Source organism: Podospora pseudopauciseta, chromosome 1 (genome assembly GCF_035222475.1).
Source record: "Podospora pseudopauciseta strain CBS 411.78 chromosome 1, whole genome shotgun sequence".
In the NCBI taxonomy this organism is placed as follows: Eukaryota; Fungi; Ascomycota; class Sordariomycetes; order Sordariales; family Podosporaceae; genus Podospora; species Podospora pseudopauciseta.
Genome location: NC_085892.1, coordinates 6,016,039 through 6,028,873, shown reverse-complemented (window position 1 = coordinate 6,028,873; position 12,835 = coordinate 6,016,039). Strand labels below are relative to the sequence as shown.

Genomic DNA, 12,835 nt, shown 5'->3' with positions numbered 1-12,835 from the left:
TCGATGTGAGCGTTGTTATTACAAATCATGTTTTATTTCTGCATCTTCATTGTTCTCTGCTTGCTGTGTCGTCGTGGAATGTTGGTGCTCCACCCCACCTAGTATCTTCAGCCTCACATACATACATAGACTTTGTAAATATTGTGCTGATTAATATCACATATCATTTGTAGACTTGCATTCGGCTAATGTTTCTTGAGTTGAACTCCGGCTGTCATTTGTGTTGGAGGACAAGCGAAGGTGCGAGGCTGGCCAATCAGGGCCTAGAGTCTCTGCCCCACTTGCAACCCGCCACCAAGCCTGCGATAAGCTCTCGATTTTTTTATCAGAGGACGACCTCCAGTGCCAACGCCTGGATTCAATCGCATCGCCATTACGCCCTAGCAAGCTTGCGAATCCGAATCTTGAGCTCTCCTTCAAACCATCATCAACTGAGAACTCAAGACCCTTGCCAGGGCGACAGAATTTCATCATGGTAAGTTCTGTTGAACAGGAAGAGGTCGATTGACAAACGCTGACCACATCCTTCGACAACTGCAGCCCCAGAACGAGTATATCGGTATGCCTCTGCCCTTCCGCTGCTCGCCCGTCTCTAAACCATCGAAATTTGGCGCAGATATTAACTAGAATCCCCGAACAGAAAGACACCGCAAGCTTCACGGCAAGCGTCTCGATCATGAGGAGCGCACGCGCAAGAAGGCCGCTCGTGAGGGCCATAAGCAGAGCGAGAATGCGCAGAACCTCCGCGGCCTGAGGGCCAAGCTGTACGCTAAGCAGCGTCACTCGCAAAAGATCCAGATGCGCAAGACGATCAAGCAGCACGAAGAGCGCAACGTCAAGGGCGCCCCCGCCGAGAACGAGCCCTCCAACCCTATTCCCTCGTACCTTCTCGACCGCGCCAACCCCACATCCGCCAAGGCTCTCTCCAGTCAGATCAAGAGCAAACGTGCCGAGAAGGCGGCGAGATTTTCGGTGCCGATTCCCAAGGTCAAGGGTATCAGTGAGGAGGAGTTATTCAAGGTTGTCAAGACGGGCAAGAAGGTGCACAAGAAGGGGTGGAAGCGTGTGGTTACGAAGCCTACTTTTGTTGGGCCTGATTTCACCAGACGGCCGGTCAAATACGAACGTGAGTGGTTCGGCTTGTTCAGGAGCTTGGAAAGGGGAACTAATGTTGGGAATAGGTTTCATTCGCCCCATGGGTCTCCGGTACAAGAAGGCCAATGTCACACACCCAACTCTCAATGTCACGGTACAGCTCCCGATCTTGGGCGTCAAGAAGAACCCCAGCAACCCCCTGTACACCCAGCTCGGTGTTTTGTCCAAGGGTACCATTATCGAGGTCAACGTCTCCGATCTTGGTATGGTCACAGCTTCCGGAAAGATTGCCTGGGGTCGTTACGCCCAGATTACCAACAACCCCGAGAACGACGGCTGCCTGAACGCTGTTTTGCTTGTCTAAGTTGGTGGCGGTGGGTATTTTGGAAGGCGGTCATCAGAGTCTCTGGGGAAAATGGGTTTTGCAAAAGATTTGCATGGTCAAGGCGTCCGGTGTTGGATGGTTAATGTCAAAATATCCCTGGAAAACACGCCGTTGCCCAGTGTGTTAGTTGCTGTGTTGATTTTTATCGATTTGGCTGAGAGTCATTGTAGCCGGCTAGAAGTATATACCAAGATGTGCGCAATTCATGGGTTTTAATTTATCTTGGTCTGTGTCTGGTGACAGCTGTTGACTTTGGGGGTTGCATTCACATGCCTCGGCTGGTGGCGTGGTGATTGGAGATGGAAGTCGTCATGACGCCACATTGTGAGAAGGTTTGTGATGGGCTTGCTATTCAGAACTTAACTCTCCGCCAGTTTCAGGCGGCGAGGAAGTCGAATGGGAACTTGACAACTCAAAATCCCCAGGAGATATTTGATCAAGGTTCTTGAGTTATTTTGTCAACGTAACTCAGAAATTGCCGACCAGCCATGAGGCTATATATTTAGACATGGTTTAAGCGGTGCAAATCTATGTTATATTTGCATGTGCAGCCGGCAATATATCCTCTTTTAGTGTCTCTGTATTATTGTGTAGCTGTATATTACCAGGACGTTTGTTTGTACTGTGTTCCTGACAAAGGCAATAAACGTAATCTATGCCGTCGAGGCCTGTCGTCGTTGATATCATCTTCATTGCTCGTGTAAAACACCAAACACGCTTTCCACCAGAATTTTTTTTAAAAAAAGAGATATCATCACAAAACAAAACAAGCAGATCCGTCAACTCTCTCTCCCCAGGTGTCCTTGTCCAGCCCACCCCCTTACCTTGCCCCTGCCCTTACCCGCCTCTAAACTACCCAGCACAAGCCCCCACCCCAATGATATGACTAGCCCCCCAAACCCTCTCGCAACGATAGCACCAATCGATCCCACAAACACAAATCATATGATTACAGCCCTCCGTCTTCTCAACCCCATTCTTACACCGCGGGCACCTCTTCCACTCCTTTTCCCTCATCAGCGCCCTCGTCAGCGCCCACAACTCCTTCTCCCTCTCCCTCTTCTCTCTCTTCTCCCTCTCCATTTTCTCTCTCTCACTCCTGCTTGCCGCCTTAACCTTTTTCACATCCAAGGTAACAAGCTCCATAGCAGCCAACCTCCTCACCTCGGTTCTCTCCTCAATCCTAAACAAATCCTCCTTCCTACAGCCGCCCTGCCCGAGGTGCATCCCCATCTTGCAAATCTCACACGTCCTCTTCTTGCACCTCCTACACCTGCCCCCCATAACATCCGGTATAAACGCCCCGCATTTCGCATCATGGCAGTAAGTTGGCAAATTGACCTTCAGCGGCATCGGCGCTCCATAAAACACAATCCTCACCCCTGACAAACCCTGTACCGTTTCCGGTGGTGTCTGTTGTCTCCTTCGTCTTGACGCAGGTGACGTAGGATAGGAGGCTTGGTACTCTGTTATTTTCTGTCGATAGAGGCGCACCCTGTCTCGTGGTATACCAAACTCCCGGCGGCGGAAGACAGAGGGAGGGATGAAGGTTGCCTGGGTGCAGCAGGTGGCTGGTTTGAAGGGGAGGGATTTGAGGGATTGGGCTAGGTTTTCCGAGAGGCAGCCGGGGCAGTGGAAGTGATTGCATCCCGGGAGGGCAAAGGGAGGAAGGGGGGAGAGGGGGGAGGTGAATGGGCTGAGGCAGATTTGACAGTCGTAGGTTTGGGGTGCCATCGTCCGAGTCGGGTTGTAGTTATTCTCTTGTGTAAGGTGGTGGCGTGGGATCAAAGGCGAGATTTTCGCTCGAGTGTCAGGCCTCGCCCATCATTGTGTGTGATAGTTGAGATGAAGTCGATTCGATAGTGAACCGTAAGTTTCAACGCGTGCGACGCCGAGTCTAAATTGATGACAGTTGGTCGAGGCCAAGCCCAACATCCAATGCCACAGACGTGAAAAAGAGAAGCCCTGCGAAAAATTTCTTTCGAGCCTATTTATGCCCCATCCAAACTCTCGAGGGGTGAAGATGCTTTTGCTGTGCTGACTGGCGATGCAGCCTCAAAGTTAACCTCCAACGCCATCAATCCCACAATAGGTTGGGCCACCAAATCCACAATACCTTAGAAAGCCATCATGTGAAAGCCACATGGTGAATTAACAGTGGAACGCCCCGACTCCCCTCGGAAACAAAAAGCACTCGCTTGCCTTGGTCGAGTCGAGTCCCAGGCATGACAGGCAGTAGTAGCATGTTATCCCTCAACCAACCAATCCCCCCAATAACACGACAACACACACACAGCAAGAAACACTTGTAAACTGCTAATGTGTGCATAAAATCTCTAAATAGCTGCCACACTTGCGGATGACCGACGCAAATATTGTTGACGTGACTGACACTGTTGTAAGGCAGGTTTTAGGCAGCAAGCGCGGCAGCAAACGCGGCAGCAAGCGCAACAGCACCCGGCTTTTCGAGTGTTGGTTTTCATTGCAGTTGTATTTCTCAACATCGAAAATTCCCATGATGGTGAAACAAAATCTGGTTACTATGGAAGGACGCCAGAGGGCATGATGTGCTCTACCGGTTGGTCATGTCTTTCGGTGCTTCTTGAAGAAGAAGGGGAAGATGGGGTTGGGGTGGGTATGTGGGGGTTATAACTATGCCCAATGCTTTCCCAACTTGTTAAGCTGTGGACGAATAGGCAACTGGTACTGCAAAGTAGGCAATTTAACGCAGGAAGTATCCTGAACTACATCAAAAAGAGATGCTCAAACCCCCCTAAAGGATAGATAATATGTCTTTACAAAGAGTTTATATGCCTTCAAAGATAGTAAATAGACATCAAATATCTATCGAACCTTTATGAGCCTTTAGAACTCGACAAAACACCTTGAAAGATGATCGAAATGCCCTCGACTATCTCTTAACGCCCTATGACTATCTTCTAAGCCCTCCCTACCATGTTTAAAGCCACTATACCATTTTAAATACCTTTCAAGGTCTTTACACTATCCTTAGAGGCCTTGATTTCATATTATATGCTGTGTTTTCTTGTCCACAAGGTAAAAATTCAGAAGAGACAAGATGCCATTATTCCTGTCTTATCAACCAAGAACAAAGAACCTTCCAGTACAAAAAATATGCCATGCTGATTCGACGCTCCTGATTTGTCCCTCCCAACCTCCAGATTCCATATCAAGCATCGCTGGGTATCAAGTGCAAAGCCACTCCCTATTTTGTGTCTACACGAACCCAATAGTCCAGAATCCATCCAAAGCAGCTACCTTCCGCCTCTTCCTCTTCCAGAATCGATGTTGGCCCACATTCCTCAGGGCTGTTCTTGAACAACATATTGTACCGGTGGCGAGCGACTCAAAGAAGATTGAAAAAGGTTGAAACTAGGTGCCTAAAGTGTCGGTGAGTTTCTGAGCCAATTCGTCATGACAAGCTGAGATCAAAAGGGTCATCATCGTAAGAGGTTCATCACGGGCGAGAGCCTAAGTCGCCTCATCCGTCTCAACAAGGCCAATTTCAATGGGATACTGTTTTTCGTACCCCCGCAATACGATGGGCCCCTCGGGTCGGTAGGAACCTGGCGATAACCGGGAAAAGCGAGGAAGATGAAGTGAAAAGAATGGTGTGATAATTTCTTCAACGTGCGAGGGGGGGTCTGGTTTGGCCATTTGTGGAGAAAGGAGCAAGGCATGTTGCTCCGCAGTTGTGATACTCCAATGGTAATCGGGGCCTGGATACCACATGACAGGCTCATAGTACCCAGTCCTAGGCAACCGTCGAAGAGCGACGACGATGGGTTTGAGAGGAGCATCATCGCTGCTTGGGGAGGCTGTAGTGTCTTGCGGAGGCGTAGTTGGGAATAGTGGAGGCGGAGTCGTGTCTCGCGGAGGCGAAATTATGATTTGCGGAATTGCAGCCGTGTGTTGCGGAGGTGTAGTTGTGTCTTGCGGCGCACGCGTAGTCGTGTTGCCAGATTGAGAATCCATGCCGGATAAGACTGTCGTCAAGTACCGATGGGATTGATGTTGGTTGGTTTGCCCAAAAACGAAAGTGAATGCACAGCAGCGGATGATTGAGGAAGAAAGGGGAGAAAAGATGCCCAGGTTTGCTGCTGCAAAGTTGAGGTACTTGATCACCCTCCAGTGTTCTTTCCTGACGACGGGCACACGGGACCGAGCTGGTCAGATTTCCTCCTGCCCTGCCTGTTAGGTGGTAAGAAGCCCCCTTTGAGGACCTGCCTGCCCGGACAGTCTTTAGCAAGCACCAACGAGCAGACCCGGTTAGGAAGGACCTAGACAGAAAAGCAAGAGGCCCGGTAACGTGTCCAAACTGCCGAGATTCACAAGTCTGTGTCTGAAATTCATACTCAAGATAGGTACTGTAATCCTCTATTACCAATCCACCACAGCATAGACCTCCTCTAAAACAAAACCTTGGGTTCCCATACCCGGACTGTAATCAAGAATGCGAGAAGCCAATGCTGATGCTAGGAGCTGCGAGCAGATCTAGAAGCCACCGTGATTATACAACCGTATGAACGCCCTTGAAATATCCTTATCATGTCTCCATCGTACACTGATCCCTCATTTGTTGTGCCATATAAAGTTCCGTAGCCCGTCCCAGTCGTCAGAATTCTGGTAGATGTAAACCATGCTGCTGCGCAAGCTAGGCTGCAGCTCGGCGGCATGCCATCTGAAGAGATGCATCACGGCTGCCCATGACATGCTGGCAAAGACTGGCCAGGCATAGTGACTGATCGCCGCACTCTGCTTCGGTTCTGACACCCCCGGAAGACCATACCCGGGCTTGACTGCCAGACGCGCCAGCGCCAGCGCGACGCGCGCAAAGATGTAGATGACGATTTGCTGGCTGACGCTCGAGATCTTGCCGCGCTTGGATCGCTGGCCAAACACAACGTAGCCGCCTAGAAGACCGGCAATAAAGCTGTCATAAGGGCCTTCAGTATGTTAGCGTTGTCTTGTGTTGCCGAACCGAGGCTCCTCGTTTCTTACCTTCTTTGCCCGGCGTAGGCCCGTACAGCTTCAGAAGCAAGCATGTTGACTTGTATATCGTCGCAAATTTTGCCAAATTCAGGGCGTGTGTTTTTGTAGCATTGAAAATGAGTCGTACTTTCTCACGGAATCTGTATCAGGGGGACGAATACAGCGTTAATCTCGGGGAGACGGCGCAGGATAGCTGGGAATACATACGTTCCGGAGCGAAAGAGCATTATCATCCTGTACACATCATGGTCAGCAGGCTGCGGCGAGATGTACGGGCTGTAATCTGAAAACCTACACCAAGGCATGTGGAAAGCGGACTTTTGCGCCGTAGACAGCGCCATTGCGTGCGCCCTTGACAACTGTGAGGATGTCATGGTATTTTGGGTCGAGAATGATGCTCTCCACAAGAACCTATCCGTCATGTCAACCCTGGATTCTCTAGACAGTCGAAGTGGTGGTTTCGTCACACCTTGAGGCTCTGGATGGTGGTGGCTGACATGGTGCCTCGGTTATGGCAGCTAGCCGGATGACGAAACGTTTTCTCAACGGGCGACGGAGGAGCGCAAGAACGGTATGGGCGGGATATATGAGTGCGTGCAGCGCTGGAGGAGAAGAATTCGTGGTCTACCTCATGGGAATGTCGTCATAAAGGCTTCTATAGGTCCGGAGGAAAAGGATGGGAGAGTCGCAAAATGTTTTGGTGTCATCAACAAAGAGGATCAGCGGCTCTTGATAGCACTTCATAGCCGAGCATGTGCGACCGGCTGGCGACAGGGGGTGCCCATGGCGGCACCGCTGCAGCGCCGTGGTGCGGCTTTCCAGCATTCCAGGGCGCGCTGTGTTGGGCAGGGTTCCCCGCAAAAATGACGCAGGGGCCTGGAAACCAGATCCCGGGACCCACAATCGTGGGGGAACCGTTTTCCTTTGGCATGTGAAAGTTGAGCCGTCCACAACGCCATTTGTTTCGCGATTGCATACCCGTCGCCGGCGTGATGGTTCACGGGGAAATATGGTAGGTAGCCCTGTCCTGGTCCCTGAGCCTCTTTCTTATCGATCCCTCAATCAACTTGTTGATTCGAAAACGAGCTCTCATAACGAGTATGTCGCACATTCACAACAGCATATTTCAGACGTTGCTAACGACAGGACTAGGAAGCATATTTCACATGTCTATTCTATTATGTCTGATAATTCCTCAAATATCTACCCAAATATTCTTACCAGAATATCACAACGCCGCGATGTCGCCATGTCTATCTCTCCCACAGACCAAACAAAGCCCATCATCTCAACCGAAACGCCATAATGCAATTTCCAACGTCATGTTTATCCAACCCATATCTAGCTATCCAACCCATGTCCACCTCTTCACACCCAAACCTCCCCAACCCCTTTAACCCCCGGACACATCCCACCCTTCCCCTCACCTCTAACCTTCCTCTTCCTCTCCCTCCTACTCCCACCTCCCCTCTTAGCAACCCTTTTCCCCTCCATCACTTCACCTCAAACCCGTCAGCCTCTCATCCTCTCCTTCTTTCTCCTCGTCGAGGTAGATAACTTACAAGTCTGCTGACTAACCCCAAACATATGCCCCTTCTGCCCACACCTCTTGCACGTATTTCCCCCACAGTGCCCACACGTCCCTACTTTCCCTCCCTTTTTCACGTCCAGCTTCGGGTTAATGAATCTTTTGCATTGGGGGTTGTGGCAGTACAACCTCTGGTAGGCAGGAATGGAGTTTTCGGTGAGTTTGTCGGCGTAGGCCATGAATTGGAGGTAGGTTACTGATTGTCGGAGGATGGATTTCGGGATCGGGGTTGAGACAGAGCAAGGACAGGCTGCTGGGACGAAGGGTTTGGAGATGAGGGAGGTGATGAGGGTTTGCCTCGTGCAGGTGGGACAGAGGAGATGGGTGCATTGGAGGGGGTGTTGGTGGTTGGGTGAGATTAGAGAGCCGCAGTTGTTGCATGGGAGGGGGGTTTTGAGGCCGGGTTGTCTGGGCAGCAAGTGGCGGGTTTTTCCTGGGAGAGGTTTCGATGGGGTTCCTGCTAGGGATGGTGCTGAGGAGGGGGCTGTGAAGGGGGTGCCAGGGGTGTCGTCCCAGAAGCGGGAGGCTTCTTGGGTTAGCTGAGTGTCTGGAGTCTCGGGGGAGTCTTCGTAGTCGAAGATTAGGTCGTCGACGTGGTGTGGATAGCGGTATCCTGATTTTGAGGGGGTGAAGGGAGCTTCGGATGGTGTTGTGAGTACTGTTGAGGCTGTGTCTGACAAGTCTTCTCCCCAAAACCTCGAGGCTTCTTGGGTAAGCTGGGAGGTGGGACTTTCTGGCCCGTCTTCTGTTGTCGGGGTCGCAGGCGTTTCTTCAACTTCTGGAGATGTTGTGACATCCATGAAGGATCCAAAATCATGAGCTTTCGGGACATTGAGCGCAAGCCCAGTGTCTGGGGGTGTGAGTAGTGGTTGCTGGAGGAGAGCCCCCCGCAGTTTGGGGGTGGCCATAGGCTGCAAATCCGGGGCAGGACTCGACTCAGGGGTATCAGGAGGCGTGCCCAGTAAGTTGTCCGAGGGAAGCTTTTTCGCAGTGCCGGTCCCGAACCCGAGGATTCCCATCTTGAGAGCTGGCGATGACTTATGCCAAAACATCTTGATACAACGTGAAGCTAACACCTGATAAGTGGATGGCAGAGAGAATGAAATATCGAGAAAGAAGAGATCTCTTTTTATAAAGGACAACGCTACAAGGGACTACTAATCTAACGTGTTCCAGGTGACTCTTCACGCGCCTACTTGAGCATTTCTCGCATCACATATGTATTATCCTCATTGGACAATCACGGTCCTCTTCCAAGGCGGCCTGCTTTGGCTCCATTTTCCACGTCGTCGTTGACGCCCAAGATGGTGGGTCAGCCCTAAAAGGTGGCAGCGTATGAGTGGTGGTTGACTGTCAGGGGTACGATTGGTCGCACACCGAACGCTCACCTTACACGGCGAGGACTTGAGAGCTTCAACACCTCGGGCTATGCGGAAGGCTGGCTATCTTTCTGCAAGAAGAGGGGACTTGTCGAAGTCTTGTTTCTGGAACACTACATTGTTTCTGGACAACGTGCGCTCAGCTATTGCCCTATCAAAGAGGGACAGCTTTGTGTGCTCAGCCTCTGAGCCTGCATGTGGGATCGGGGCGGAGCACATCCATCCCGGCTGGGCATAGATAGACCTTTGACAACTCTCACCTTCTGATGCTCTCGCACCTCCGACATTTACAACCACAACTACCCGCTCATTCTTTTCAAGATGTCGGCTACTAAGAGAAAGCCAATACGAGTTCCAAGAACACTCCATCACAAACCCGGTTTAAGACACGCACCGCTCTACGGGTCTCTTGCGGGGCAGGGAAGCACCAACTTCCGGCTCATGCGATTACACCCCGGGATTCTGGATCAAGCAATCACCTGTAGCCTGGAAGAACTTCCTCTTAACAACGCACCACCGTACAAAGCACTTTCATATGCCTGGGACAATACTCTTGGCAGTTCAAATTCGGGATCATCGCCATCAACAATGTGGATAAGATGCAACAATGTGCCCATACCCGTCAGTCCTAACCTATACGCTGCCCTCCAGAGATTGCGAAGTAAAGACAGGGTAGTAAATCTCTGGGTGGATGCTGTCTGTATAAATCAACATGATCCCGACGAAAGAGGCCACCAAGTGGGCATAATGCGGCGAATATACCAACAGGCTGAAGAAGTGGCGATCTGGCTTGGGAGCAAACGGGACGATGACGATTTGGCAGAGGACTTCATGTTTTCCTTAGGCCTGACATCGCTTGACTGGACGGATAACGAAGAGACCAATCGATTATTCTGGCTAGAATTTCTCCGCCGATCTGATTGCAAACGACAATACATATTCGGTGGCTTTTGTGTTTTATGGCTACTATCGCTTGGAATACCGGCTTCAGTTACTCCGCATATCAGCTCCCCTTTTGGGCAGTCTTCCTGTATTTTGAATGGTATCCAGGCGATAATGGATCAAGCATGGGTACAACTCCACTGTTCAGTTACGAGAAGGATTATTTGAGCTAACTCTGTGCTGGCAGTGGCAAAGATCATGGGTTCTTCAAGAGACAGTGGTGGCAGCCAAGGCTACCTGCTACTATGCCAGTCTATCATGTCCATGGGACATGATCACGAAAGCAGCGGCGTCATATATGAACGGCCAGCTTTCTACAAACATCGACTCGGCCTACGGATACGTATCATTCTTGGCACAATTTGCACGGCAAGTAAGAGATATCGAGATCATCCGACAGGATTGGCGAAACCCATCAAAGCTCGTTTCACTGCTTCCTCTGCTCCGACAGTTCAGGATACGGAATGCAACAGACCCCAGAGATAAGGTGTATGCACTCATCGGCATGGTCCAGTATTGGGGTGGCCAGCACAAGATTGCTCCCGACTACAACCTTGACGTGACAAATGTTTACTGGCAGGTGTCTATCACAGTCATCAAAAACATGCAGTCGCTTGAGGTTCTGTGTGGCACACCAAACGCCACAAGTGATGGCGACCCACGGCTCACCCATCCAGGGCATCCCTCCTGGGTGATAGACTGGTAGGAAGCCCTTCGATCTATAATGGTATTGCTGTGAAAATTTGCACTAAGATCCCTCTTAGGAGTTACAGACCAAGTGCCACCGAAAACATCCGCCTTGAAACACAAGGATTCTATGATGCCTCAAGCCGCCTGCCCCCCGGCCAGGTTCGTCTTCACGGCCGGCTCCTATTAGAGGTAGAAGGAGTTGAGCTCGATCGGATCCACTGGGTCTGCGACGAAGTAGTCAACTCCCATCACGGCAGAGACGGTGGCGCCAGACGATGGCGAGAGGTCGTGAAGAGTTGGGAAGAGCTAGTCGCCGAGGTCCTAGGAGACGACAATCGACCATATGCTGGTGGAGGAACCGTTGGCAATGCCTTTTGGCGCACTATCTGCGGTAACATTGAATACACCCACGCTGGAATATCCCTCGCTGGGGACGATGTGTCGTCAGCATACGCCAAATGGCGAAGCGTCGACTTTCATCATAGAAGAACGACATCAATCGTTGGTGATCACCTGCAGGAACCGGTCTTCAATGCCAAGTATGGGATGACTGAGAAGGAGTTGGAGTCTGAAAAGAGGAACGCATTCCACTACGCCGTCAGGTTTGCGTGCAGTGATAGGAAGTTCTTTATCACGGATAAGGGTTACATCGGGACTGGCCCTCGCGGCGTAAGCAGTGGTGATAGGGTTTCTGTTGTGTCGGGGAGCCGGGTACCGCTGATATTGCGACCTTCAACACAAGAGGTAGGGTGCAACCATAGAGTGGTTGAGACGTTGATCAAGCGGCCCGAAGACCGAGTGTTCTACCAGGCTGGTGAAGAAGCCAAACAGATGATGAGACAAGGAGATAGCGTCTGCAACGAGTTGCATCGGGGACTGTATAATTTGATAGGGGATGCTTATGTTCATGGGGCTATGGATGGGGTAGGTTTGCCTGCGGATGGGTCTTTTCTTGCTCCAGTGTTTCTTCGGTGACGTTAGATAGAACCCAATTCAATACCAAGCTTTTTTAATTTGGTTCGAGCGCTTGTTATGTGGCCATAAGCCAGATGGTGTCAGAAGGAAAGGGAAGGTTGGTAGCCAGTGCAGTAAACCACCACGTCTATGTTGTATTGGTCGAGGTGGGTGTCGTCACAGAAGGTGATTTTGTTGGTATTAGGGTGATAAGAGGAGATTGTTGGCTTCTAGACGATGTAATCGAGTGGTAGGGTACCGTTCCAGTGGGAGGGGAGATGTTCAGGAGGTATGCCGCCACGGGTAACAAAGAGATGGATAGATCGTGTCCGGAGGTGGAGTCACTTATCATTAGAACGCGTGTATTTTTGTAGGGAGAGACAGATTGGCAGGCTTTGCAGTGCTGGATTTTGTCAGGAAAAGCGAGGGTCTATTCTTTGGGACTGGGGACATAGGGGATCTGAGAGAGAGGGATAGAGGTGTTTGTCATGGTAACTGTTCAGGGGGAAAGTGGAGATTGGAAAGGGGTAAGTGGAGATTTGAAAAGGGGGCAAACAAAACGTGGGGAACGAACATCGGGGATGAAATAATGCCTCTTTTCTAGGAATACTGCGTTGAATTCATCTTGTCATCATGAGCTAATGTTTTTGGAGTGGGTCGTGTTTACGGAAGGGGAGTCTCCAGTGGTTGAAGCCATCGGGTTGGACACGAAGGAGCTTGGAGAGGTCTTCGAGGGTTGTGTTGAAGGCCAGGAAGGTGTCTGTGTGATTGAGGGGGAGTAAAAAGCGA

General features: G+C 50.8%; 6 protein-coding genes across 6 annotated transcripts; 2 read left to right on the top strand and 4 right to left on the bottom strand.

Annotated features, from left to right (window-relative positions):
- Nucleotides 1-287: 287 nt before the first annotated feature.
- NSA2 (Ribosome biogenesis protein) lies at nucleotides 288-1,777 on the top strand. Its single transcript, XM_062908233.1, has 4 exons — nucleotides 288-475; nucleotides 541-559; nucleotides 641-1,126; nucleotides 1,182-1,777. The coding sequence occupies exons 1-4, from the start codon at nucleotides 473-475 to the stop codon at nucleotides 1,457-1,459; spliced, it is 786 nt and encodes a 261-aa protein (XP_062771309.1). The 5' UTR covers nucleotides 288-472; the 3' UTR covers nucleotides 1,460-1,777.
- Nucleotides 1,778-2,332: 555 nt separating this feature from the next.
- Nucleotides 2,333-3,214, bottom strand: QC763_116575 (uncharacterized protein; the record flags this gene model as incomplete). Its single annotated transcript, XM_062908232.1, has 1 exon — nucleotides 2,333-3,214. The coding sequence occupies one exon, from the start codon at nucleotides 3,212-3,214 to the stop codon at nucleotides 2,333-2,335; it is 882 nt and encodes a 293-aa protein (XP_062771308.1).
- Nucleotides 3,215-4,972: 1,758 nt separating this feature from the next.
- On the bottom strand, nucleotides 4,973-5,476 carry QC763_116570 (uncharacterized protein; the record flags this gene model as incomplete). Its single annotated transcript, XM_062908231.1, has 1 exon — nucleotides 4,973-5,476. The coding sequence occupies one exon, from the start codon at nucleotides 5,474-5,476 to the stop codon at nucleotides 4,973-4,975; it is 504 nt and encodes a 167-aa protein (XP_062771307.1).
- A 335-nt stretch (nucleotides 5,477-5,811) lies between these two features.
- Nucleotides 5,812-7,218, bottom strand: QC763_116560 (uncharacterized protein). The gene is made up of 5 exons (XM_062908230.1): nucleotides 6,963-7,218; nucleotides 6,789-6,904; nucleotides 6,701-6,727; nucleotides 6,503-6,633; nucleotides 5,812-6,447 (listed from the first exon to the last, which is right to left on the bottom strand). The coding sequence occupies exons 1-5, from the start codon at nucleotides 6,990-6,992 to the stop codon at nucleotides 6,074-6,076; spliced, it is 678 nt and encodes a 225-aa protein (XP_062771306.1). The 5' UTR covers nucleotides 6,993-7,218; the 3' UTR covers nucleotides 5,812-6,073.
- Nucleotides 7,219-7,430: 212 nt separating this feature from the next.
- Nucleotides 7,431-12,109, top strand: QC763_116550 (uncharacterized protein). Its single transcript, XM_062908228.1, has 4 exons — nucleotides 7,431-7,505; nucleotides 7,646-9,042; nucleotides 9,166-11,104; nucleotides 11,167-12,109. The coding sequence occupies exons 3-4, from the start codon at nucleotides 10,674-10,676 to the stop codon at nucleotides 12,065-12,067; spliced, it is 1,332 nt and encodes a 443-aa protein (XP_062771304.1). The 5' UTR covers nucleotides 7,431-7,505; nucleotides 7,646-9,042; nucleotides 9,166-10,673; the 3' UTR covers nucleotides 12,068-12,109.
- On the bottom strand, nucleotides 8,006-9,133 carry QC763_116555 (uncharacterized protein; the record flags this gene model as incomplete). Its single annotated transcript, XM_062908229.1, has 1 exon — nucleotides 8,006-9,133. The coding sequence occupies one exon, from the start codon at nucleotides 9,131-9,133 to the stop codon at nucleotides 8,006-8,008; it is 1,128 nt and encodes a 375-aa protein (XP_062771305.1).
- Nucleotides 12,110-12,835: the final 726 nt, after the last annotated feature.

Coding starts and splice junctions, on each gene's coding strand:
- NSA2 (XM_062908233.1), top strand. Junction 1,127..1,181: donor ACGGCCGGTCAAATACGAAC/GTGAGTGGTTCG, acceptor TGTTGGGAATAG/GTTTCATTCGCCCCATGGGT.
- QC763_116560 (XM_062908230.1), bottom strand. CDS start 6,992: ATGTCAGCCACCACCATCCAGAGCCTCAAG. Junction 6,905..6,962: donor CCACCATCCAGAGCCTCAAG/GTGTGACGAAAC, acceptor CATGACGGATAG/GTTCTTGTGGAGAGCATCAT. Junction 6,634..6,700: donor ATGCTCTTTCGCTCCGGAAC/GTATGTATTCCC, acceptor CCCCTGATACAG/ATTCCGTGAGAAAGTACGAC.
- QC763_116550 (XM_062908228.1), top strand. CDS start 10,674: ATGATCACGAAAGCAGCGGCGTCATATATGAACGGCCAGCTTTCTACA. Junction 11,105..11,166: donor CCCTCCTGGGTGATAGACTG/GTAGGAAGCCCT, acceptor GATCCCTCTTAG/GAGTTACAGACCAAGTGCCA.